At 44.2% G+C, this 27368-nt stretch overlaps 1 protein-coding gene across 4 annotated transcripts in view; it reads left to right on the top strand.

The window, feature by feature from the left end:
• Positions 1-27368, top strand: part of WIPF1 (WAS/WASL interacting protein family member 1) — a 78061-nt gene that overhangs the window by 45774 nt on the left and 4919 nt on the right. For 3 of the 4 annotated variants that reach the window (XM_021703125.1, XM_021703123.1, XM_021703122.1), the window contains 6 exons: positions 5784-5872; positions 10176-10305; positions 15667-15810; positions 18678-19448; positions 24199-24411; positions 25150-25263. In XM_021703125.1, coding sequence (XP_021558800.1) covers positions 5822-5872; positions 10176-10305; positions 15667-15810; positions 18678-19448; positions 24199-24411; positions 25150-25263 — 1423 coding nt within the window. In that variant the 5' untranslated portion in view covers positions 5784-5821. Of the gene's footprint in view, positions 1-5713; positions 5873-10175; positions 10306-15666; positions 15811-18677; positions 19449-24198; positions 24412-25149; positions 25264-27368 lie in introns of those variants that run through there. The other variant, XM_021703124.1, reaches the window with a different exon arrangement.

Genomic DNA, 27368 nt, shown 5'->3' with positions numbered 1-27368 from the left:
CTAGGAAATTCCAAAATTTCTAAATATTGATATATATATATTGTGTGTGTGTGTCTGTGTGTGTAGGCAACATAGAAGAACCAATTAATGAATTCTTAAAGCTCTTTATGCAAAATATTCTGCTCTGTTCTCTTAATCCACAGTGCCAATTCCCTTATAAAAGGTTTATTGGTAGATCCCTACCCTCACCTCAGTGGTTTTTCCAACTAAAATTTCATGATTTTTGAATGATTCATTCAGTTATTAAATAAAATTTTGGCAGTCAATCACATACCCCAGGGTTCAGGTTGATTTTTAATTTCTTCAGTATATGACAATCTAGAGATATCTTGGGTGAGAAATCAGTTGATGGATATTCTAGTCAAAAGCCATTATCTTGGGGCACCTGGGTGGCTCAGTCAGTTAAGCATCTGACTCTTGATCTCAGCTCATGTTTTGATCTCAGGGTCCTGAGTTCAAAAAAAGCCATTATCTTATCTTATAATGTCTACAATGGATAAAAGATGGACATGTATTGTTAAATCTGTGTATTAGTTTGCTAGGGCTGCTGTAACAACAACAACAACAACAACAATGAAAACACAGATTGGGTGACTCAAACAGCAGAATTTTATCATCTCACCATTCTGGAGGGTAGAAGTCCAAGATCAAAGCCTTGGCAGGTTTGGTTTCCCCTGAGGCCTCTCTTCCAGGCTTGCTGACGGCCACCTTCTCCCTGTGTCCTCACATGGCCTTTTCTCTGTGCTCACACATCCCTTGTGTCTCTTCCTCTTCTTATAAGAACCCTAGTCATATTGGATTAGGGTCCACTCTAATGGACTCATTCCAACTTAATCACCTCTTTAAAGGCCCTATCTCTGAATACAGTCATCTTCTGAGGTACTAGGGTTAGGTTAAGACTTCGATGCATGAATTTGGGAGGGACACAGTTCAACCCATAGCACTGTGTGTGAAAACAAAAAAGCCTTTTCCATCCCTGTGGTTTTCCTTGGGCACATAAAATTCAACATGCAATGTGAACATTTTAGACAAGTCTGGCTTTTCTCCCTATGGTCAAAGTTATTTAAACACGGAAATGATTCTTTAAAAGAAATTAATTGTCAAAAGTGTATATCCTTAAAAGTTCAATGCCCAAGGTTGGGGGTAGGGTGGGAGGGGAAGAATCAGCAAATGGTGGGTCAGGGATCCTTCAACTTTATGGAGCCTAACTACAGGGGGAGGCAGGACATGTTGTTCTCAAAAAGTTCACAGCTGATTCTGATGCAAGAGATAACCCATATTTTGGGAACCCCTGCCTTAGTTATTTCCCCTGTTCTAGAGCCCCTCCTGGCCCCAGGACAAGGCTGTCTTTCCTGCCGTGCTCTTCCCAAAGGAAGAACCAAATGCAGCAAGGCCAAGTCTTCAGGCTGCCTCCATCCCGCTCTGCACAGCTCTATCCACAGGGGACTCTGGGCAAAGCCAGGACCTTGGCTCAGGTGCCAGGTCAGTCCCTCCTTTGCCAGGTGCTCGAGCAGCACTCACACCAGCAGGACCCATGCTCACCTTCAAGGAAGACAGATCTAGACCCATCTGGGGGCTCACCGTGAACCATTCCATTCATCCTCCCACAACCCCGTTCCACAGGCAGGAAGGGGGGGCCCAGAGAGGGTAGTCTCTTATCCCAGGTTGTTAGGCATCACAGCAAAGATTCAGAATCATCTGTGCCTGACCCTGGTCTCATGTCCTCATAGGGAGTCTAACCTTTTTCATCCATAGACTACACTAGTGTCTGACAAAGCCCAAAGGACTCCTTCTCTGACTGTTATTAGATGCATAAAACAAAATACACAGGATACAAAAGAAACTAGTTATATCGAAGTATGTACAATAAGATCTAGCAACAGATCGAAACACTGCCATGATTTCAAAAGAGATCTGCGACAATTGTAATATGATGTGGAAATATCACGTGAAAAACTGTCAGTGAAAAAGTTTCAGGTACTGTGGTTTTCAGCCTACATTTATAATTGAAGGATATGCTAAATTTTAGTTAGAGCTTAGGGGAACTAAATAGGTCCTTTTTTTTTTCTTCATTCAAGTACACAAACCCTTGAATTCTGTCCACAGATCCTGCAAGTATAAGGATCCGGGTTAGGAATGCCCAGTCCATTAGGATCTATGCTGCTGTGAGGTCCTTCGGGAAGGTCCATTTCTGGTTCCGATGTGGGCTGTTAACTCCATGAGAGGAGGAAAGCCCTGTGTCTCCCAAGGCTTTGGGTGCTGCTTCACTGGTGAAGTCACTCTGCCAGCAAAGCAGGTCCCGGGACTTAAGGCTAGCGAGCCCTTCTGACGTAGGGCTCATTCTTCGCCCAAACCTCGGGGTTGATGCTGGGAGCTGTTCCAGTGGCCAGCACATGGCTTGCTTGTGTGATACCTGGCTCTTTGACTCCACACGTATTTAGTGAGAACCCTACCTTGGACCAGGTATGAAGGAAAGCTGGTGGAATTCACAGCCCGGTGGGAAGGCAGCCAGGAATGAGCCTCGCATGGGGGACAGGAGTTGGTCTTCTTTGACCCGGGCGGTTAAGGTGGCAAGATTGGAGTCTGGGGTTTCTCAGAAGCTCCCCTCAAGGCCCCACCCTGGACAAGGCCAGACGAGCAGGAAGGAGCAGAGAGACCCCTGAAGCGAGCACCTTCGAGCACTCGGGGGTGGGAGTAGTTTGCCTGGAGGATGAGGAGGAGGAGGGGAGGGGCGGAGGAGGGGAGATGGGGGCTGGGATGTGGCCACAGCAGTGGAGAGGAGAGAACAGTGAGGGCGCTCAGCCGCAGATCCTCCCCCGGCGGTTGAGCTGGGGCCGCTGGGGTGGGGAGTGGGGGTGGGGGGAGGCCGAGCCTCTGTGGCCCACAGGTTTATTTGTAAGTCAGTTAGTGCACAGACAGAACCATAACAGCCACAGCAGAAAGCTGTATAACTAGATTAAAGAGGCCTGACAGGTGGCAGTCCCCTGAAAGGCTCCCTATACCCCAGTCTGGCCCCTGAGATGTATTGGACAGGAGTTCAACCTGATCTTTGCAACTGGGGACTGACTTTCCTGAGAACCAGGCCCTTAAGAGGTTCCTGGTCGTTGAGCAGAAAGAATCCACTCCTTCCTTGCTCGGTGTTAGGAAAATGGGATTGACCGGTTAGCCGGTGAATGGGGGAGTCCTACACGGTGCATTAGAGGGTTGAGGGTGGTTTCATCCACCAAGCACGTGGATGATCTGTTCCACGGGGCGCACCCCTGGGGCCCTCCAGGCGGCCTTGGCCACCCCCTTCCTTGGTAAGCTGCTTTCTCCAGCTCCTTTAATACCACTGCTTTGGCTGCACAGTTCGTTGCACCTGAATCCAGTTTCCGATCCCCATCCTTCCTCCTGGTCCTGGGACACGTGCGACGGTGAGGCCTTGGGTGCCTCCTGCCCCAGGACAGGCTTCCTAGCGCAGGCCCTCAGCACTGGTCACACCGCCCGCTTGGCCCCATAGGTGATGAACTGGTGTCACGCAAAGAAGGCCACTTGAAGGAACACGTTTTAAAAGAAGCTTTGTCTGAGCCAGTCTCTTACTGAAAACCAGATTGAGCTTTCACACTAGTGAGCTCTTTCCCTGACCAAAAATGCTGCTCGGGAAAGACCAGGGATTGACAGGACTTGCTGTGAATGAATGACGGTCTTTCAGTGAGTTGCTCCGGTCCTCGGAGTCGCGGTGTGCCCTGGGAGATGAGCGGGCTCATGCTGGTCGGCAGCGTCGCGGCGGGAGTTGGAGACGCGGCAGGCGCCTGCGCGCCCGCGGACCGTCAGTGAGGGACGGCTGCGGCTGCCGCGGCGTTTTCGCAGCTTCTTCACTTCTCAGCGGTTGCCTTGGACCGGAACTGTTCCAAACGGTCTTAATTCCGCCTTCCAGCAGCCTTCACAGGTCCAGCCATGTCCTTTTAGATTTTGCCTTCCCTGTCTGTTCTCGGGAAGCAAGCCATCTAGCAGTCCTTGAATAGAAAGTAGTGTTTCGGGGCGCCTGGGTGGCTCAGTCGTTAAGCGTCTGCCTTCGGCTCAGGCCCTGATCCCAGGGTCCTGGCATCGAGCCTTACATCGGGCTCCCTGCTCGGCGGGAAGCCTGCTTCTCCCTCTCCCACTCCCCCTGCTTGTGTTCCCTCTCTCGCTGTGTCTCTCTCTGTCAAATAAATAAATGAAATCTTTAAAAAAAAAAGAAAGTAGTGTTTCAAGGTGTAAGTTTTCCACATTAACTTTTCGTGGTTGAACTGAATTTTTTAAATTCTAAATAAAAATAATTTTTTTTTCCATTAAGAGAGATGGAGAACAAAAGGAAGATAATTCTGCTGTTTGAAATTCAGGACACATGTTCGGTGTGGTTCAGGTGGGGCGTGTCCCAGGCTGTGCACTGGCTTAAGGCTCAGATTCTACAACAGGCTGCTCAAATTTTAGTGCCCACGGGTCACCTCCGGAGCTTGTTAAAGTGCCGAAACAAATTCAGTGGGTGGAGAGAGGGGCTGAGGTTTGACATTTCTAACAGCTCGGGGTGACGCCCTTGCTGCTGAGTCGGGACCACACTTGAGTAGCGAGGACTGAGTGGGAGGAGCCAGGATTATTTGGGGGTGAGAGCGCATGGCCCTGTGCTGGGACCTGGGACTCAGGGACAGGGACTCGCACGGGGCGGGGTCATGGTCATGGCTGGTGGAAGTGCTGGGAAGCTTCCTCGCTCACCCTGTAGGTTCTTCAGCCCCTGATGTTTGCCAGGCTGCCGCCTTCGGCCCGGTTTTCCCTGCACTTTCCCAGCCGGCCACAGTCTGGCTTCCCCTTGTTTCCAGAGCCGTCACACTATGCAGAAAGCTTTTCTAATGAAGTGTATTTCCAGTAAACAGCCTCAGACTCAGAGGTTTGGACCTCGTCTCTTTTTTTCCCTCTTTTAAAAAACTTCGATCCTATAAGGAAATGCCAAGTAGCACAAAGATGGGATCCGGGCCCCTTGCCCATCTTACCTGCCTGCCTTACCTTATTCCTTCCTTCTTCCCCTGGAGGACTGTAAGACCTTTGAGGGCAAGACCAGAAAAATATTCATCTTTGCATTCCTACAGTGCGTGCCCAGACCCAGGAGAATGCCAGGCATTTGCAAGAAGAAAACCAATGGGCGCAGAGTGGGTGGGAGTAGAGAGGAAGAAAGGATGTCGTGGTGGAACTGAGAAGCCAGGGGCACATCAGATTTGCCAGGATACATTTCTAGCGGTTTTTTGATCACCTTCCAGCTTACGTGGGCTCCAGGCGCAGGTCCCTCCAGATGTCATTCCCCGGACCTGCTTTGGTGGGTAAGGGAATTGAGCAGTGTGAGGCACCAGTTTTGCTTCCACTATCTTAAGGCATTTGGGCTCAGAAACCTCCCCTGCTAGGATCTTTCCAGAAGAGTAACATCTTAGCAAATGTTGTAAAGGTGATTACACCCCTTATAAAAATTGGCCTGGGGGCACTGGGGTGGCTCAGTCGGTTAAGCGTCGGACTCTTGGTTTTGGCTCAGCGTCATGATTTCAAGGTCCTGAGATCGAGCCCTGCGATGGGCTCTGCACTCAGCAGGGAGTCTGCGTGAGATTCTCTCCCTCTGCCCCCCCACCCCCTCTCTCAAAAAAATAAATCTAAAAAACAAAGTTGGCCTATGTGAATAGCTGTCATTTTGGTGGGAAGGAGGGATGGAAGATTAGAATAGAGTATTACTAAAAAGTCTAATACATGACCAAGTTTTGTTTCTTTTTGCTTTGTTTTTACAGACTGACCAGCAAGACTGTTGAAAGTGTAGCTGTCCAAGATGCCCGTCCCACCCCCTCCAGCGCCCCCACCTCCGCCAACATTTGCTCTGGTGAGTGGCCCCTTGCCACCTGCTGCTGGCTCAAGAAGCAGACCAGATGAAGTCGAACCTGGCACATACGCATTTATTTTGCATGTATTTGCATTCTGGCGTAAAAACCATAGGGCAGGTTTTCCCGCTGCAAGTAAGCCAGCCTGAGACCCTGAAGGGCCAGTTGTCAGACACGTGTGGGAGGTGCGTCAGTGGGGTTTCCTCTGTCAGGTCCATCACAGAAACATCCTGTTCCTTCCCACAACTTCTGGACAGGACAGTCCAGAAACCCAGGTCTATGTATGAAATGCAGTCATTCACACTTCCTGCAGACTCACTCTTTGTTTTTCTCTGACTTTTCCCTTCTTCCCACTCTTTTTTTTTGGCAACTATCATCCACCACCCCGCATCCCCACTTCCTCCAACACTCACATCCTTCTTTCAGTCTTTCCTTGCAGGGGTGCCTGGTGGCTCACTCGGTTAAGCTTTCAACTCTTGGTTTTGGCTCAGGTCGTGATCTCAGGGTCATGAGATCGAGCCCCGTGTAGGGCTCCATGCTCAGTGTGGAGTCTGCTTAAGATTCTCGCTCCCTCTCCCTCTGCCCCTCCTACTCATTCTCTCTCTCTCTCAAATAAATAAATAAATCTTTAAATCTATCCTTACATTTAGATGTCAACTTGCCAAAGGCATTTCTTCACTGGTCTCTTGATAGACCTGTCCTCAGAAAATAGTGCACCCTCTTACAGGAAGCTAGCAGCCCTCTACATGGTGATACAGAAAGGCTCCCAGATGCACCCCATTGCCCCTTACCTCCCTTGGCATGTGAAGGCTTCACTTCTGAGAAGCCTCACAGTGATGGGTCCTTTTTACTTGGGGAAACTGAGGCTCAGAGAGGAAAAGTCTCTTGCACAGGCTTCCACAGGACACATTTATATAGCCCATCTGAGGCTGGAACCTAGTTAGAAGGACAAACAATTAATTAGCTTGTTGCTACTCAGTGTGGTCCTCCAGCTGTTAGTTAGCGGCCCCAAGGAGACAGGTACAGAAATTAAGAGTAAGCATTAAGAAACACAGCAATTTGACAATAGTGTTATATTTATTGTTTCTAAGATTGTATTTTGTGTGTCTCTTTTTTAAGTAATTCGTTATTCTTTTTGAAAATATTTATTTATTTATTTTTAGAGAGAGTGCATGCACACACATGTGCAAGCAGGAAGGGGGAGGGACAGAGGGAGGGGTGAGAGAGAGAATCTTAAGTAGACTCCTTGCCCAGTGGCAAGGGCAGAGGGCTCAATCTCACGACCCCAAGATCATGACCTGCGCCGAAATCAAGAGTCGGACGTGTAACTGACTGAGCCACCCAGGGGCCCCATAATTCATTTTTCTAATAATTAATTGTTATTTTAAAAAAGTATCAGTCCAAGATGAATTGGAAAAAAAAAAAATTTAAAAACTGATCCTTCACTCAGGTAAGTTTGAAAAGTTCTGATCCAGGGGCGCCTGGGTGGCTCAGTCGGTTAAGAGTCTGCCTTCAGCTCAGGTCATGATCTCAGGGTCCTGGGATCGAGCCCCACATTGGGCTCCCTGCTCAGAGGGGCATCTGTTTCTCCCTCTCCCTCTGCCCATCCCCTACTTGTGCTCTTTCTCAAATAAATAAATAAAATCTTGAAAAAAAAAAAAAAGAAAAGTTCTGATCTGGCTAACATAGCGGGATTTATTTATCTATATTTCCCCAAAAGTGTGGTTTTGTGTATACCACTAGCTGGGTAGTATGTGGTTTAATTTTTTTTAAATTTTAATGCTCATGTATTGATTTTAATGTGTGTTCTAAAATTTATAACTAGCACATCAAACTACGGATTTAATAGTGAGTTAATTTAAAAGAAAATATTCACTGAAAAACAGTATAAATAATACCGTGAACTGACTTAATGAAAAATACAAATAAATAATAATACAGGTAGCTGAGAAGACATATGAGTTATGCAAGTAGTACCAGAATGACTGAAATTTATCCTATCAACTCGTTTCTATCCATTATTATGTGACTAAAAGCAAGATCCTAGAGAAACAGGATAAAGAGATGAGCAAAGGGAAAGGTGAGTTGGTGGCCATCATAGGGCACTATCCGGTGGGACAGCTCAGTTAGGGTTCTGGACTGCCACGTGAGAGGAATTAGCACCCAAGGAGGTCAGGCATCAAAATAAATTTGGAGGCATAACAGGAGGCCAGTGAAAATTGCTGACCCAAGGTTAAGAGAGCCAGGGTGGACATGTTGCTTAACCTCTCTGGGCCTCAGACTTTTTTCATCCTTAAAATGAAGACAGTAGGTAATTTTAAAAGTTCTCTTTCCAAGATGTCCAAGATGTGTCATCAAGTTGAAAAAACAAGTTTCAGAGCAATAGAAAATGACTCCAGTAGCAAACAAGAACCGTACATGTAAAAAGCACTTTTGAAAGTGCTGAGAAGCTGCTAATATTAACAGGCTTGCTTAGGGGAGTGTTGGAGGTGGGTGGGGAAGGGGTATTTTGTTACTTTTTTTAACTGAGATATAATTGACATTTAACGTTGTGGAAGTTTAAGTTATACAACATGTTGGTTTGCTACATTTTTATATTGCAATGTAATTACCACCTTAGCTTTAGCTAACACCTCTTTCACATCACATGACTATCATTCCTTTTTTCTGGTGAGAATATTGAAGATCTAGTCTCTTAGCAACTTTGAAGTTTATAATACAATATTGTTAACTATAATCACCATGCTGTACTCCTCCAAGACTTACTCATCTTCTGGTTGTAAGTTTGTACCCTTTAACAGCAGCTCCCCAACATGGGCAAGGGGCATTTTAGATCCCACATTTACCCTTCTGTCAAGTTACAGGGAAGGCTCTGGAATCACACTGCCAGGGTTCGGATCCTAGCTCCTCCTCTGACTAGCTGGGTGACGGGGGCAAATGATTTTACGTCCCTGTGCCTCTACCTCCTTGTCTCTAGAATGGAAATAATGACTCACAGGGCTGATGAGGACTAATTGAATTAATACACATAAAAGTGCTAAAAACAGTGCCTGGCCCATAGTAAACGCTATATAAATGTTAACTGCTGTTACTACGAGCAAGTAATACTTTATCATTATTCCAGGACCCTTCAGCTTAACACAGAGCTTCTGTGTACCCTGCTTCAGGGTTTTTCTTAGCTTTCCCTCTGCCTCTAACTCTGATAATAAATCGCTGGGTGAGGTATCAAGCTAAACTGCCCCAGCTTTACTTCCTGCGCCCCTCACCGGCTCCTCTAGAACCAGATCCTTTCAGAAGGGCTGGGGCCAGCCTGGAAGGACCTCTGGGTTTGGGGAAGCCAGCTCTCCCTGGGTCCAGGCCAGACCAAGCCAGTTTCCCCATGTGTCCGACCCAGGCACATGCCTACTACTTCCAAGTGCTGTGTGCTGGGCTTTCAGTGTCCCCGCTCCCTAAAATAACCCTGAGGAAGCGAGATCCCAATTTCATAGTACAGATCTTTCCCAGGAATTCTGAAAAATGAAAAAATACCTAAGCATTTTAAAGCAGCACCTTGGTCCACTCTGCAATCTCTGTGAGCTAAACTGTCAAAGGAATTAAATATGAGAAACACCTTAGGCAAGGGCATGCAGGAACTTTGGGGGGTTATGGACGTGTTCTGGATCTTGATTGTGGTGGTGGTCGCAGGACTATGTATGTTTTTCAAAACCTGTAGAACTATACACTAAAGTAGCGGTTTGGCTGTATGTAAATTACACCTCAAATCTGCCCTAAATTCAAAAGAAAAATAAAAATCTTCAGCAATATAGACAGAGGGAATTATTTTCTAAAATTTTGATGGATTTAAAACACATACAGCTGACCCTTTTGGCTAGAGACAATTTTCCCCTTGCTCCAGGTTAGCTCTGAAGGTTAGGAGAGAGAAGCTGCTCTTCAGGGCACATTCTGGGGGAGGAAGCCTTGTAGTATCCAGCAGAATCCTCTCAGACTTAAAATTCCCTTCTTGTTTCGAGCCATCCAACCCTGGCTCTATTGGTTACGGCCAGATAGTGGTCTGAATTTTTAGAGACTTTTATCAGGGACTGACTCTTTCTGCATTAAAAATGCATGTAATTTATTGCTGCATCTGTTCCCAAATGTCTGGGTCTTAAAAAGAATGACATCGGATCTAAAACTTGTGGAAAATTTACAACCTATTGCCAAGAACCTCGATCATAAGCTTCCAGGACTCTAGCTGTCCCCACTGAGTGTTGTAGTAGATGATTTTAATTCAAGAAATGAATGTAAGTCTGCATGGTTTCCTTTTAGGCCAACACGGAAAAACCTACCTTGAATAAGTCAGAACAGGCTGGGAGAAATGCTCTTCTCTCTGACATCAGCAAAGGGAAGAAACTGAAGAAGACAGTCACCAATGACAGGAGTGCACCAATATTGGACAGTAAGTGAAAAAAGCTGTTTTCCATGGAGATAAGTGATTTACAGCCTAACAATCAACCTTCCAAAAAGATTTTTTTTCTTTTTCTTTTTTTTTTTTTTTTGGTTAACAACAGCTGCAAAGCTAGCAAAATAAGGGACTGTATCACTCATTGTAGCCACAGCTCCGGCTTGGGTTCCCTCTAATGCTGCAGGAAGCCAGTATAATAATTCTTTGTCCAAGGCACACACAGCAGCGATTCCCTGAATTATTCACAACACTTTCTGGAAGTTAACCCATTACTCTTTGCACCACAGATCAAAAGGCTGCATGAAATATGGAAAGAGCCCCAGCCTTGGAATCAAAGGATGTAGGTTCGAGTTCTGGCACATCCAACACTTACCATCTCTAAGCCTTATTGTCTTCAGATGTAAAATGGAGAATGCCCGGTGTGCCGCCCTCACAGTTTGCTGTGAGCCACAGACGAGACAATGCAAAAGTGTTCTGTGGGCTGGGATGTGTCATTCAGGTGTAAGACAGGATTTTCAGGAGCTGGGAGAGAGAGAAAATGAGATCACAACTTTGCTTATCTGCCCATCGCAAGTCTGAGATACTTTCTAGAACAAGGCAGGGTATGTAGAAACAAACAGGTACCCACAACACAGAACTCCTATTAACATTTACAACAGAATGAAAATGTATCATGACTAGAATCTACTGGTAGTTAATAACCAGCCCTTGAAATTGTCCCCTCACATTCCTAGACCTTTCCACTGCCAGCTAGATGTCCCCAGAATACATCCTACACCCAGATCCCATCTGGACTCCATAGGAAACAGACTGACTTTCCAAAATCACCAGAGGGAGCTTTGTAAATGGTGAACAGTGATGCAGGATTTTAGCCAAGTCGAGGATTAGAAGTGTTCAGGAAGAATTTCTAGGAAAAGTGCCTAATGGGTGGAGAAGAAAGAAGGCTCAGAATTAGGTGAGAACATTGGTGTGGGAGGAAAATGGAAAAGAGGAAGACCAAGACAAAAGCTTTTACATGTTGCTCTGCTCTGTCACGCTATGTGTTGCAGGGGAAGGTACACCAACCTCCAGGAGGAACTATGGGGTCTTTTACCCTTGACTTGACACAGTTCCCTCTTAGTCAAAATGCCCCCAACACTGATCTGCTTATTTTATAATCCCTTAGTCCTCCTGATTGGTGTCACGAAATTCTCCCTGAGGGGAGCCCAGCACCACTTACCTCCGGGGAGCCTTGGTCCAAAGCTGTCTGAGTCCTGGTGCCAGGTATGGGGCCAGAGGCGCTCCCCAGACTGCTGGCCTCTGGGGCAGAGCTCAGTCATTCTTTCCCCCAGGAGAAGGAACCCAGAGCTCGAGAGAAGTAGACGTGAATTCCCCACGATACTGAAGGACACGGGGCAGTCTGTGGCGTATTCCTGAATCCACTATTAGACACTCATTGTATTCTTCAGGGTCCACTTCTCCTGCCATTAAATGGAAAGAAATGTTGGTTCTTCTCCCTTCCAGCTGTTCAGTGATGTTTAGGAACGTACTTTGCTTCATGGACACAAGATGCAACCCAGCACATGCCCTGTTGTCCGTGCGCTTAACGGACGGCGTTCTGTTCTGTTGTCGCAGGCTCTTTGCAAGCGGCAAAGGTCCACCTGTCGTTTTGTACTTGTTTGCAGCTGAAGCCTCCCTGGGTTCTATGTCAGAATGTTGACCATGGTTATATATGATAAAGCTCTTAATCCAGGCTTATCCTGCAGTGTGATTCCTAAGGAAATGACCGTGAGCCAGTTAGCTGTCATCAACTACTTTACCTTCTGTCTCTGAAAGATGCACAAATGGTCCAGGTTAAGAAAACTGATGAATGATGTCTGATAGTGCATCAGTCTCTTTGAACGTTCGGTGTCATGTAAGTGCGTTATTCCAAAATGTATCATTAATTAATAAGTAATATTTGAATGTCAAGGGCATTATTAATATTGGTAATAATTTAGTAAAAAAACTGTAATTTTATAGGGAAGCCATTTTGCATATACTTCTGGAAATTGTTATTGTAATTTGATTTGTTAGGTGAAGTAATCCTTGTCAAGTTCACTATCAGATTATTTCTTCTATCGGCAGAGCTCCCATAGGTATCCCAGAAGGCCCCACACCTAGAAAAAATGCAGAGCTAACACAAGCTTAGGATCAAATTAGTTGAGAAAAAAAGAAAACGCAAATGAATAGAAGTAGGACTCAGAATGTAGATTAGTAAGAGATTCAAAGTGGATTTTTCAAAATTAGGGATACTGTGATGAATTTATATGCTAAAACATGTTAAAATCTTAAAGAAATTAATTTTTAACAAAAAGCATAAACTTACCAAAATTCACTCATGAAGCTCCAATGAGCAAAACTAAAGTTGAGGGCGCCTGGGTGGCTCAGTTGGTTAGGCAACTGCCTTCGGTTCGGGTCATGATCCTGGAGTCCCAGGATCGAGTCCCGCATCGGGCTCCCTGCTCGGCAGGGAGTCTGCTTCTCCCTCTGACCCTCCTCCCTCTCATGCTCTCTGTCTCTCATTGTCCCTCTCGCAAATAAATAAAATCTTAAAAAAAAAAAAAAAAAAACTAAAGTTGAACACTTTATCAAGTGACTTTCTCTCTAAAAAGCTTTAGAGCCAGACGATTTTATCAGTAAGTTCTTCCAGATTTTAAGAAACAGCTCATGCAAATGCTATACAAATCATTCCCAAACATAGGAAGAAATGGAAAGCTATCTGATAGATGTGATGAGACTCGCATAGTCCTAACCTCAAACTTGACCAAGGTGGCACAAACACAAAAAGAAAGCTATCTATCAGTGTCCCAAGAGACACGTGGCAATGTCTGGAGGCATTTTTAGTTGTCACAACTTGGCCAAGGAGGGGTTCCTACTGACATCTAGTGGGTAGAGGCCAGGCATGCTGTAAACATTCTACAGAGAACAAGACAGCCACCCACAAACAAAGAATTACCTGCCTTAAAGTGTCAGTAATTCCAGGGTAAAGGCGTGTTCATTAAAAGTGAACTATGGTTGCCTGTAGCAATATTAGTAATTTATATCGTATGCAAGTTCAGTCATCAAAGTAATTACTTATATAAACTAGAACTAAGATAAGATATACAACTATTAGACAAGAGGAAGCAAAACCTTTATTATTTGCAGACCATATGTCTAGTAGAAAATCCAAGATAATAAATTTTTTATAAATATTAATTTAGAAAATATTAGCAGAATGGTCTACTAGATGTCAAATGAAATTTTCTGATGCCAATGATAACCAATTACAAAAGGGGAAAAACATCCCTTTCACAATTTCAACAAACAAAAATGTATCGAAGTAACCTTAACAAGAAGAGTAGGTGACCCATATCAGGAAAATTATAAAACTTGACTGAATGAACAAGAAGACATGGGAGAATATACCATGTTTCCATATAATCTAAATATCATAAAAGTGTCAGTCCTCCCCTCTTGATTTGTAGATTTCATGTACTGCTTGTCAAAGACTCTAGAAGGTTTTCCAGGGGTAGAACTTTAAACAGTGTTTATCCTCATAAATACAACCATACATACATCATAAATTGTATGAGACACTTTTTCAAAGAGGGTTATAAATCATGGCTCTCATACAGCTATAAAACGAACATATGGCAAATATTTTTTTAAATCTTTTTTTTTTTTTTAAGATTTTTTTATTTATTTGACAGAGAGAGACACAGCGAGAGAGGGGACACAAGCAGGGGGAGTGGGAGAGGGAGAAGCAGGCTTCCCGCCGAGCAGGGAGCCCGATGCGGGGCTCGATCCCAGGACCCTGGGACCATGACCTGAGCCGAAGGCAGACGCTTAACGACTGAGCCACCCAGGTGCCCCTTTATGGCAAATATTTTATTTAAGTCATTAATGACTGAGGGAAACAGCATAATGTTACCACTGCAAAGGAGAGTTCAAAGTACCAAACACATCAGAGCTGAAATGAATTTACAGATAGGTAAACCCATCTGTAATCAGTTGCATGCTACTGAACACAACAATTTTACATGTCTATAGACAATTATTATCAGTTTTTCTACAACTTACAGAGTTGTAAAATAGCTCATAGACAAGGGAAATAACCCAAAAGGCTAGACAGGATACTTAGTAATCTTTTTCTTTTCTTTTCTTTTTTTTTTTGGTCATTCTTGTCTGTTTGCCCATTTCAGACTCTTCCACAGTTTTGAGGAACTAAATGCAAAATAAAACAAAATCTTTGTACCATCTTCAATTACAGGGAGTTTTTAAAAATATTTAAGCCTACTGTTGGGCTTTAGGATATTAGAAAATTGAAATCAAGGGTGCCTGGGTGGCTCAGTCGTCAAGCGTCTGCCTTCGGCTCAGGTCATGATCCCAGGGTCCTGGGATCGAGTCCCACATCGGGCTCCCTCCTCGAGGGGAAGCCTGCTTCTCCCTCTCCCACTCCCGCTGCTTGTGTTCCTGCTCTCGCTATCTCTGTCTCTGTCAAATAAATAAATAAAATCTTAAAAAAAAATGAAAATTGAAATCAAACCCTAAGGCCACCAAATAAGTAGATGGTCAAAAGAACTACAGTATATTCATGCTCTAAAACACAATGCAGCCCCTTAAACTCATGTTTTCAAAGAATATTTGATGACATGGGAAATGCTAACAATAAAGTGTTAAGTGAAAAGAGCAGGCTAAAAACTGTTTAGTGAATTTGGTCTTAATTTTGAGAAAAAAATATATAGAATGAAAAAGTACGAACAGGAAAAAAATACACCAAAATAGTGTATATTTCCAAGGAGTAAAATTACAGGGTCTTTTATTTTCTTCCCTTTATTTTTACGATTCCCTTTCTTCTCACCTTTTATTTCCATTTCCCCCTCCCTTGGGACTTGCTTTCCTGGAAGATTCTTTTATTAGCCAAATCTTAGGATACAGATAGTAACTCCTACGGCAGCTAGCCAAGCAGGGAGCATGGGGCAAGGCGGCTTCTATTACCAATTCTCCTGCCGTGGGGCCTGTGACTGGCCCGGAGTGAAAAACAAAACCTGTCCTTTTCTGACTAGGGGGAGGGTGAATCGTTTATGGAGCACTGGATGTTGTACGCAAACAATGGATCGTGGATCACTACATCAGAAACTAATGATGTATTGTATGGTGACTGACATAATAAAATTAAATTTAATTTTAAAAAAATCCTGCGTTTTCATGAAGCCCCAGAAGTCCGCCATAGGCCCAGTTCGAGCCCGCTCCCTGGTTGACAGGCATTGTCTGTTGTGTCCCTGGGCTCGGGCTGTCCTCTGGTGGTGGTTTCATCCGCGGTGAAGAGAGTGTGTTTGCTTCCCTCTGCAGAACCTAAAGGAGCCAGTGGTGGTGGCGGTGGCGGTGGAGGTGGAGGTGGCAGCGGAAGTTTTGGAGGGGGTGGCCCACCTGGCTTGGGAGGACTATTCCAGGCTGGGATGCCGAAGCTGAGATCCACAGCCAACAGGGATGGTGGTAAGGAGAGTTTCTTTCTCTCTTAGTAACAAGATGAGGCAGAGTTCTGTGGTTTGGAGGCTTGGCATCCCTTCTAAAGCCCTGTGCCCTTTAAAACATTTTAGATCGCTTGAGATGGTAACACCGTTTTAGAAGAGAGACTCTAGCATCTTTTTTTTTTCTTAAATCAAAATCAGCCAGCTCCATGGAGCTGTTAAATATTTGCCCAGTGTCCTCGGGGTAACTTGTATTTTTTGTACTTTTCTAAAGGGGGAGCTAGAGTGGGAAGAAAAAGAAGGAACAAATGGAACTGGCCACCCCTGGAAAAGTCTGCCTGGTGACCTGGCAAATTCACCTTTCTTTGTGAGGTAGCCCGACCCAGCTGTCTAGTATAGTAAATACTTGTGAGCCACTTTCCGAAACACTATGGAGCATGTTATACAGAATATAGTTACAAATCTCACTGAATCTAAAAAGGTGTTTTGCATGACAGACATCTGGCATTTGAGGGCCAGTGATTCTAAATATTCTCTGCAGGGACACATGGAAATGAGTCCTATGGGATTGTCTTTGAACCTAATGGCAGAGAGAAAAATTGAACCTGGTCATGCCCAAATAAAAAATCTTACAAAGTGCATGAGGCTCAGTAAGTTTTACCATAAATCTTTTGGTATTAATGTTTGTTGTGTTAGAAGACTTTTATTTCTAATTCTATGATCGTTTAATGTCTGCTGGGAAAGTATGAAATTCTCACAATCATGAAGATAAAGCCACTGAATCCCCAGGGTTAGCTGACTATTTAGCGTTGGATGGTCAAAATCTAGAAAGATACTCAATAATATGAGAGATTCTGTCTCGCCAGACCTGCATCTACATTTAAATTTACTTATTTAAATCCCACCAAAAGGATTGAGGCAGCTGACAAATGCAGACATTCAGTACTTAACAATAGGTGAAAAAATTAAGGCAAAAGACAACTGGAAAGAAATTCATAAAATGAGGATAGAATTAAATCAGTGCACAAAATGGTGTACCAGATGTGTATGTCAGCCTAGTATACCATCCACATAGTGAACACTGTCCGTGTGATGTACACATGGCTAATAACTGCAGCTTCAATCCAAACTTGGAAGATATAATTTATCACAAGTTGGTGACCTAGAAATATACCACACAGTCAAGGGAAATACAGTGTTTTTCTAGTACTGCAGTTGAAGTAAAAAATTCTCTCTAGAGTTCATATTGCTCCACTGTATAAATCCATCCAAATGTCTCTCATTGTGCCTTGGATAAAATCTGAAGTCCTCTGGGAGTGCCCAGGTGGCTCAGTCAGCTGAGCGTCTGCCTTTGGCTCAGGTCAGGATCCCAGGGTCCCAGGATCGAGCCCCACAGAGTCCAGGATCGAGCCCCACATCTGGCTCCCTTCTCAGTGGGGAGTCTGCTTTTCCCTCTCTCTCTGCTCTTCCCCCTGCTCAGGTTCTCTCTCTCTCTCTCGCTCACTCTCTCTCTCAAATAAATAAATAAATCTTTAAAAAAAAATCTGAAGTCCTCTGGTTTACAAGGCTCCTTATGACCTGGCCCTGACTGGCCACTCAGAGTCCACTTGCTAAGTTCTCCGTGCTCACTGTACCCCAGGCACACAGGCCTCGGTTTTTCAGCTTGAAGCTCATTCCCTCCCCAGGGCCTTTGCACCTGCTGACCCTATGCCTAAAGCACCTTCTTCCCCGTCTTTCTATGGCTGGCCTTAGCTCAAATGTCACATCTTCAGAAAAGCCGCCCCCAGCCAGCCACCCCATCTATCTGGTCTCTCCATCTCATCGACCTATTTTAGTTTCTTTTTAGTACTTATAACTATCTGAAAATATTTATGTTTGCTGGTTTATTATTTATCTCCCCCACAAGAATGTAAAGCACAGGAGAGCAGGATCTTTTCTGTTTTGTTTACTCTTCTGTCTTTAGCATCTAGAATAATGGCTGGTATGTAGCAGGTACTCAATAAATATTTGGTATGTTAATTAGCTCATGGTTGAAGTGGTAGAAGTTTTCAGGCTTACCATTTTTGGAGAATTACCTTAGGTTCCAGGAGATTCTGGGGTGGTGGTTTGAATTTTTCCATAACTTTGGTTCCTTTTGTTGAACCAAAGCAGTTTAATATTAATTATGTAATAGGGTTGTTCTGTCCTGCCAATGTTGAAGTGGAAGTTGATTCAGTAAGGAAAAAAACTTGTGTAGTTGCCTGCTTCTTTGCAGATTAAGACCAACCACTGGTGTCGAGTCTTTCAATCAAACTCTGACTGTTTTTTTTTCCTTTCTTCTTTCTTATTTCAATTACAATTCTTCCATTACATTTTTCCACCTTCTCTTGGGAATTTCATTCAAAGAGACTAGGTAAGCCCTCCCGAATGGAGATTTAGGTTGGGATAACTAATTTTTCATCTAACTTGGTGAAATTATTTTTTCAAACCTGAGAGGTACAGCCACAGGAGGACAGGGATGGTGACAGGGAGAAAGAAAATCATTAGCAGAAATCCCATGTACCAACACCATCCTGTTCTTCTCCTCTCATGATGAATGGGGATCTCTCCCGAACCGTTTCCAACTTAATCCTGGTTCTTGCCCACACGTAATGTCAAGAGGACTCTCCAAAATCCTTTTGAAAGCCAACAGGTTGTAGGATCTGGAGGTAGCAGGTACACAGGAATGTGTGATCTATTCTTCTGCCTCCAGGAAGGACCACCCAGAACCCAATTTATATAAATAATAGTTACCTCTACTTTATAGCATCTAGGAGAGGACTTCCAGTAGCTGAGAATACACTCTAGTTCTCTGATTTCCTTTGAGAGGGAGTCCTCATTTTCTAACTGGATTTTTTTTTTCCTGTTCTTCAGATTCCGGAGGAAGCCGACCCCCGATTTTGCCACCAGGAGGAAGAGCCACATCTGCCAAGCCTTTCTCTCCCCCAAGTGGCCCAGGGAGGTTTCCTGTGCCTTCTCCAGGCCACAGAAGTGGTCCCCCAGAGCCTCAGAGGAACCGAATGCCTCCCCTGAGGCCCGACGTGGGCTCAAAGCCTGATAGCATTCCCCCTCCAGTGCCTACTACACCGAGACCCATTCAATCAAATCTGCACAACCGGGGGTCCCCACCAGTGCCTGGGGCCCCCAGGCAGCCCAGCCCTGGGCCGACCCCTCCCCCCTTCCCTGGAAACCGAGGTGCTGCTTTTGGAGGAGGCTCCGTCCGCCAGACACCCTCCAGCTCCTCCTTGCCCTTCTCCAACAGGCCTCCCCTGCCCCCAACCCCCAGCAGGGCCTTGGATGACAAACCCCCCCCTCCGCCTCCTCCAGTGGGCAACAGGCCCTCCATCCACAGGGAAGCGGTCCCACCGCCTCCCCCTCAGAACAGCAAGCCCCCGGTGCCTTCTACCCCGAGGCCTTCCTCCTCCTCACAGGCCCCACCTCCACCACCGCCACCAAGCAGGCCCGGCCCTCCCCCCCTGCCTCCAGGTTCCAGTGGCACTGATGAAACCCCAAGACTCCCACAGAGGAATTTGTCCCTTACTTCGTCTACAACCCCCTTACCTTCACCAGGACGAACGGGCCCTCTTCCTCCCCCGCCCAGTGAGCGACCCCCTCCTCCGGTGAGGGACCCACCAGGCAGATCAGGTATGTCACCACCCAGTATGATTTGTCTTCCTACAGCCCAGCCTGCCCGAGTGTCACTAATCATCATGTAAGTGAAGGGAGTCCAACACAAGCTTAAGTGAACTCTCAGACTGCTCTAATCTTTTAAGTGACACTCACCGTGTTTCACTTCATCCTGACCTCATGGAGCCTCTGAGGAAAGTGGGATTGCTATTTCTGTCTGCGTTTTAGAGATGAGGAGACTGAGTAACTTTTTTTCTTTTTTTTAAGATTTTATTTATTTATTGGAGAGAGAGGGAGAGAGAGTATGAGCGAGCCAGGTGGGGAGGAGCAGAGGGAGAGGGAGAAGCAGGCTCCCCAGTGAGCAGGGAGCCCGATGCGGGGCTCGATCCCAGGACCCCGGAATCATGACCTGAGCTGAAGGAAGATGTTTAACCCACTGAGCTACTCAGGTGCCCCGAGACTGAGTAACTTATAAAGTCAAATGATCACCAGCTAGTTAATAAGAAGAGGCTAGAATTTTCACCTCCCATTCTGAAATGTGCTCACCACTCTACTGCCCTGCCTTCCCTAACGTGAATTTCACCTGCCTTAATTGGGGAACTAAATTCCCATCTCCCACAAGAGCGAACCATTATTCCAACAAGAAGGGTAGCTATTTAAGAGCTAATGAACTTTTCCTGTACTGCTCTTCATCTGTCAAGCTTTGAGGCCACTTCCCTGCTCATTAAAGACAAGTGTTAGAGTCCATTTTGCTGTTAACATCTTTGGCACAAAGATCCCTTGGAGAATCAGGTAAAGGTAGAGGCCTTTTGTTCATAAAAATGCTCATAAGCATAAACTCAAAATCTGCATGCTATTTCAGGGATTGAAGGCCCTTCTGAAGCTCATCTGTGCCCCACACCCCAGGTTGAGAAAGATGGATCTAAGGGAAGAACTTTGAGACTTTATGAAATGAAGTGAGGATTCCCTAGAGCTTGTACTGTCTCCTAATTATAATAGGTGCTTTTTATTTCACAGTGGTTATTGATGGGTTCAGTAGAACCATCTACGTTCTTAATTTAACCTTATTATTATATACAAGATGCCTGGAAATGGGGCATTTTTTTCTTTAGGAGAAGCTAACCTTTTGCCCTGTGACCTCAAGAACCTAATTAAACACCACTCTTTTTTTTTTTTTTAAGATTTTATTTATTTGCCAGAGAGAGAACACAAGCAAGGGGAGTGGCAGAGGGAGAAGCAGGCTCCTTGCTGAGCAGGGACCCTGATGTGGGGCTCAATCCCAGGACCCCGGGATCATGACCTGAGGTGAAGGCAGATGCTTAACCGACGGAGCTACCCAGGCACCCCTAAACACCACTCTTTAAACCAATAGTCCTCAAAGGTGACCATGGCCTAGAATCACCTGGAGAGCTTTAAAAACCGTGGTGCCTGGGTCCCTTCCCCAGGGTGTCTGGTTTCATTGCTCTGGGTTACAGACTGGGCATCAAGATATCTGGAGGCTCCCCAGTGCCTATAATGTGCTGCAAAGTTTGAGAACCACTACTTCAAACCACTCTGCCTCAGACAGTAGGCTACAAATATAAAAAGCTAGTACTAATCCCTTCAATCCAATCCCCATACATCATAGCATCTCATTAAGTATTCTTCAAAGAACAAATGAGAACAGATAGATGAATGAAATGTAGTGTTTTCTTCTTATCCAACAGCTCTGAGTTCCCCCAAAGTGACTGAGGAGCTGTTTGCATGGCTCTACCAAATGGACAAATCAACAGATTAAATCTTCCCCAAAATAGGACAGACTGTGACATATAGTTGTAACATTAATTATTTCTTTCGATTACTTAAGTCATGCCTGTTTATTATGGGAAATACAGAAAAGTATAAAGAAAACAAAAATGATCTATAATCCTACCACTACCCAGAAATAATCATTAATAACATTTTTTATTATCCTTTCAGTCTTTTTAAAATGTGTGTTTTGAGAGGGTGCCTGGCTGGCTCAGTCAGTACAGCATGCCACTCCTGATCCTGGGGTCATGAGGTCAAGCCCCACGCTGGGCATAGAGCTCACTTTTAAAAAAAAAGAAAGAAAAGGAAAAAATAAGTAAAACTTGTGTGTGTATTTATATATACACATATATATGTAAACATATATATATATGTTTACAAAATCAGTATCATAGTATACATACTGTTTGGTTATTTGCTTTTTATTTACCAATCTCAGTAACACCTTCTGATAGGATTTTAAACTATTCTTGTATAGCCTGACTTCTAATGGCTGCATAATATTAGATGCTACAAATTTACCTTTATTTAATCATTTGAACCATCTCTAGATTGTTGCTGTTATAGATAATGCAGGGAATATATTCTCATAGCTACACATTTTTGCACATTTCTATGTATTTCCTTTGGATTAATTCCCCAAAATGGAATATTTTGGTGAGCAGGTAGGTATGCATAGTAATTTATAAATTTCATAGGTACTTCCAAATTGACCTCTAGAAAATTCCTACCAACTTACATTCCCTTCCCACAAGGATCCTGTGAGAGATCATCAAGGGCCATCTGTATTTTGAGAGGTGGCTTGGCTTCATTGTTAGGGGTGTGGGCTTTAGAATTTGACATATTTGGAGTCTTGACAAAACCTGACTTGAGGTTTTTAACCTTCCAATACCAGAGGCCTCTCCTGTGTCCCTACACCTCTCAGGGTTGCTGTAAGAATTAAGCGAGATAAGTATGTGTAGTGGTTCTCTTAATTCCTAGCATGTAACAGCATTCAATAAATGATGGTTCATTAGTATTATTATAAGAAATTGAAATTTGAGGGTGCCTGGGTAGCTCAGTCAGTTCAGTATCTGACTCTTGCTTTCAGCTTAGGTCATGACCTCAGGCTTGTGAGATTGAGCCCGGAGTTGGGCTCCGTGCTCAGCAGGGGAATCTGCTTGAGATTCTCCCTCTCCCTTTGCCCCTCACCCTCACCCCACCCCCTGTTCACTCGCTCTCTCTCTCTCAAAAAAAAAAAAAAGTGTAATCTGCTTTCTTACCTATTATACTTGCCTAGGTTTGGAGCAGGGTCCTGGAAGGTTCGAGGGTTAGGAGCATGAACGTTTACTTTAAGAGAGACAGAGAAAGGGAGAGATCAAGTTGGTCAAGTTACAGAGTACCAGGCCCCATAATATTGGAAGTCTAGTTTGCATTTAGTGACAGCTATGTGGTGGTAGTACCAGTGAAGTTACCCCACAGCATGTAAGACACTTTCCCCCCAGTAAATCAGCTCCTCCTGACTGGGACCCCAGCAATGGCAAACAGATGGGGCAATAAATAAATCCCACCAGGAGAAGCACTGAAGACTCCTTGAGAGACCAACCAGGGCTGGGCATGCCTCTCACCTCCATCAAGTGTTTGGGCCAAGGCTTCCAGGCAGGGATATCTGCAATGGTGGGTTGTTCAGTTTAAGGTCCTTTAGGTGGATTCTGAATCTGTAGTTAATAAAAGACATATTTATAGTACCATAAGATGTTGTATTTACATAAAATGTCAGCATTTTGCAAGAGAAGCACACTGCTGAAGACCAGGAATAATTACTAAGGCCATTTTGATTTGCATGGGAACACTCAAGTTCTTTTTCTTTTTTTTTTTTAATTTATCATAACCCAAATAGCCTCTGAATTTGGAAGATGGGACAAGGAAGATAGGTTTCTTTTGTATTATCAAAAAGAATTTATTTTTTAGGAACTTAAAAATTTGATTATACCATACCACTGCGTTTTTTAAAAAGGGTTTCAAAGACTTAAATAGTACTTTTTATTTGCTTTTTAGCTACTTATTCCTGGCAAGAGTGTTGTGAGATGACTATCTGGTGCTCTTCTGTATATAGAGACTTTAGTTCCATGTGGTAACTAGCTTGCTCAGGGTCAGGATTCTGCACCAGCATGCACAGCCACACACGCTAATCGGCCTCCCCCAAGAGGAAGAACCAAAAAGGAGCTCCTGCCAATCTCGGCACGATTGATATTTGGTTTCCTGATGCCACTTCTGCCTAGAAACAGATCGTATGCCTCACGGAAGCATGCTTGTGTAATTAGCAATACTATTGTGCACTTAAAGAGCCTAGTCCCTCTGAAGACCTAAAATAACTTCATAACTAGCTTATTCTTTTTTTCAAATGGTATTTATTTCATAAGTATCCTGTCACAGTAATTAGTTCAGTAGCTAATTAAAAGGATTATAAAATGTTTTTTAAAAGATACAGTTGTCGGGGCGCCTGGGTGGCTCAGTTGGTTAAGCAACTGCCTTCGGCTCAGGTCATGATCCCAAAGTCCCGGGATCGAGTCCCGCATCGGGCTCCCTGCACGGCAGGGAGTCTGCTTCTCCCTCTGACCCTCCTCCCTCTCATGCTCTCTGTCTCTCATTCTCTCTCTCGCAAATAAATCTTAAAAAAAAAAAACAGTTGTCAGTATAAACAGATTATCACCAGTTCTCAACCTAACTGAATCATCTCTAATCTCAGTACTGACTCAAAGCCAAAACAGCCATTTAGCTATCAATATCAACATGTGTACATATGTGCAGTTCTGTGTTTATATGTACTTACTCCTTGCTTGGCTAAATCTCCTAGAAAGTTTCCACTATTTCTCTGTAAGTTCTAATTATAGGGCATGCATCCAGCAGGTACTCAATAACTGCACATTGACAGTGACATGATAATAGTAATGCAAGATGTAAGATACTGCACTAAATGTTGTCCTTTTTTTGGTCCCAGGCCCTCTCCCACCACCCCCTCCAATAGGCAGAAATGGCAGCACATCTCGGGCCCTGCCTGCCACCCCCCAGTTGCCGTCCAGGAGTGGAGTAGATAATCCCAGGAGTGGACCCAGGCCTCCTCTTCCTCCCGACAGGCCTAGTGGTGGAGCACCTCCCCCTCTTCCACCATCAACATCAATTAGAAATGGCTTCCAAGACTCTTCAGGTGAAGGTGAGGTGGGGGTCCCTCCTCTGGGGGAGGGACCTTGGAAACATTTATAGGCTACAGGGCAACCACTGAGTGGTAAATTTGTGTGCGTTGTGTGTTTGCATTAATATTTCTTGTTTCTATGAACCTCATTGTTATCACACTGCTCTACTCTGATCTAAGTATCTAACCATTAGAGACCACCATGGCTTCAAATTAAAAGTAGTAATCCTCCCTCCTCCCCTTCTCAAAAAGGCTGATCGTTTTCCTCTCTCTCTGTTGGAGTCTCATTTTGGTTAACTTTCTAGAAGATCCCAGAACTCTAAAAAAATGCCATTTTTGTCATTTATCCTCTTATTACCTACCTTACCTGCCTTTCTTAACAGTTTGCTGGGGCAAGAGGCCCAGTGGTCTGCAGGTATTAAGCGGCTTTCCTCTGCCTTTGTTATGAGAGGGTCGCAGTTATTCGTGGGCCCACGGGTGGGAAGAAAGGGATCTCAGACTTTAGCCCCCAGCTCCTGGGAGGGACTGGCTGCGTCCTAATCACGCTAGTTAAAGTCACTTGGATCTGTCTTTGCTTTGATTTGCAGACCAGTGTATTTCACTGATGCGCCGATCAGTGACATTTGTTGCATTTCTGGGTTTTCTCTAAAATTCTAGGCATAAAACTAGAAGTGATCTCTGCAGCTCTCTCTGTCCTTTCACTATGTAAGTCTTCGTAGCAGATTGTTACCGAAGATGCTGTTTGTTTCTCTCCCTCAGATGAGTGGGAAAGCAGGTTCTACTTCCATCCGATTTCTGATTTGCCACCTCCAGACCCATACGTACCAACGGCCAAAAGTTATCCCAGTAAACTGGCGAGAAGTGAAACCCGGAGTGAGTACTTCTGCAAGGGCTTTGGGTGGCTTCATACTTGAACGGCCTGGGTTATATACAGCTGAGGGCTGCCTGGAGCGGGGCAGAGAACCCCATATGGAGCCATCTAAATTCTGGTAAACTCCCCTTCCACAGGTGATGGGGAAAACGGACATATCCAGAACGCATATGGCAAACGATTATTTTAATGTGTCATTATGAGCTCAACATAACTTTGGTTTGCTAATTGGTTAAATTGTATTGCTTTGCTTGTTTGGACAGCCTTCCGCATTTTGGTCTTCCTAAGATAGAACAAATATCTTCTATTCCTACTAGTTTTGAGACTAATCAAATTGTCTTAATAATTATAACAAAAACTCACTGTAACTGCCTTGATATTTTAGACATATTATGATTAGGGGCACCTGGCTGGGTCAGTCTGTGGAGCATGCGACTCTAGATCTTGGGGTTGTGAGTTTGAGCCCCATGTAGAGTGTAGACATTACTTAAAAAAATAAAATACTAAAATAATAATAATTAAGTAATAAAATAAATATGATTATAGCTTTTAGAGCATTATGTGAAAATTTTAAATATACCCGTAATCTGTCCATAAAATCTCCACATAGCATACATATATTTTCATTTTACCAGGTCTGCTCATTTTTAATCCATAAAATTCTGATTGATTTATCATTATAAGTATAGAGTGCAGTTTCTTGGTGGTGGGGTTTACATAACTTTGCTTAGTAAAATACTTTCCCATTTTATCACATGGTTTTTATTTTATAGCATCCCATCAAGTCGACATACAACAATTTAGTTTACCATTATTGGACATTTAGATTGTTTCTGGGTTTTGCTAAAATATATATGCAATCATAAAGAGGTGAATCTATTCTATTGAAACAAAAATGTGAACAAGAAGAAGAAATAGAGAAACTGTAATTTCGCGACAATAAGTGGTTAGAACAAAGAATCGGCATGAAACATACACAGATCAGTGATGAGGCTCAGACTTGTAACCGCTTTAGATGTAGAACCAAACTCCCAAACAGAAATGTGTGGAGAAAAAGCATTTGAGCATTTCAGATAACTGCCACAGCATCCCTAGCCTTGTCCTCACTCCTTAGGCAGAGCTCCTTACACATACGCAGAGCCTGCTGACTCTTTAGCACACAGTTCTTTTTTTTTTTTTTAAAGATTTTATTTATTTATCTGAGAGAATGGGAGACAGAGAGCATGAGAGGGGAAGGGTCAGAGGGAGAAGCAGACTCCCTGCCGAGCAGGGAGCCCGATGCGGGACTCAATCCCGGGACTCCAGGATCATGACCCGAGCCGAAGGCAGTTGCTTAACCAACTGAGCCACCCAGGCGCCCTAGCACACAGTTCTTAAATCATTTTTGGTTGGATGTTTCCCAGCCATAGAACAGATTCATAGCTGCTTAAGTTAAGGTTGTTAGAAGCAAAATCAGTGGCTTCAGGGAGATGTGATAGGTGGCAGTCTCAGACAGGGACAGGATTGTGCTTTGTCTCACAGCACAGGACAACACAGGAGTTTCTGTTGGGTTGTGAAGAACAGGTCAAATTGTGCTCTGTGCCACTGCTGAAGAATTCCAAGCATTAGAAGATGCTTTAAGAAAATGTCCATGGACGGGCGCCTGGGTGGCTCAGTTCGTTAAGCGACTGCCTTCAGCTCAGGTCATGATCCCGGGGTCCTGGGATCGAGTCCCGCATCGGGCTCCCTGCTCTGCGGGGAGCCTGCTTCTCCCTCTCCCGCTCCCCTTGTTTGTGTTCCCTCTCTCACTGTGTTTCTCTCTGTCAATTAAATAAATAAATAAATCTTTAAAAAAAAAAAAAAGAAAGAAAGAAAGAAAATGTCCATGGACAAATGCCAGAAGTAAACAGAATACTGCTGCTTGAAAGGAAAAGTTTAATTACTAGAAAAACTCATTTATGGAGAATACTCCATTCCTAGATGATGCCTAATTTAAAAAAGGTATAACTATAATAAAACTATACAAGAGTGAAAAATAAGTCTTCACATGGGACAGATATCTTTGAGAGGGGTGTGTGTGTGTGTGTGTGTGTGTGTGTGTGTGTGTGTGTGTGTGTGTGTGTGTGTG

This window comes from Neomonachus schauinslandi, chromosome 3 (assembly GCF_002201575.2).
Source record: "Neomonachus schauinslandi chromosome 3, ASM220157v2, whole genome shotgun sequence".
NCBI lineage: Eukaryota > Metazoa > Chordata > Mammalia > Carnivora > Phocidae > Neomonachus > Neomonachus schauinslandi.
The sequence above is the reverse complement of the archived record's forward strand: the minus strand, read 5'-3'. Positions and strand labels throughout refer to the sequence as shown.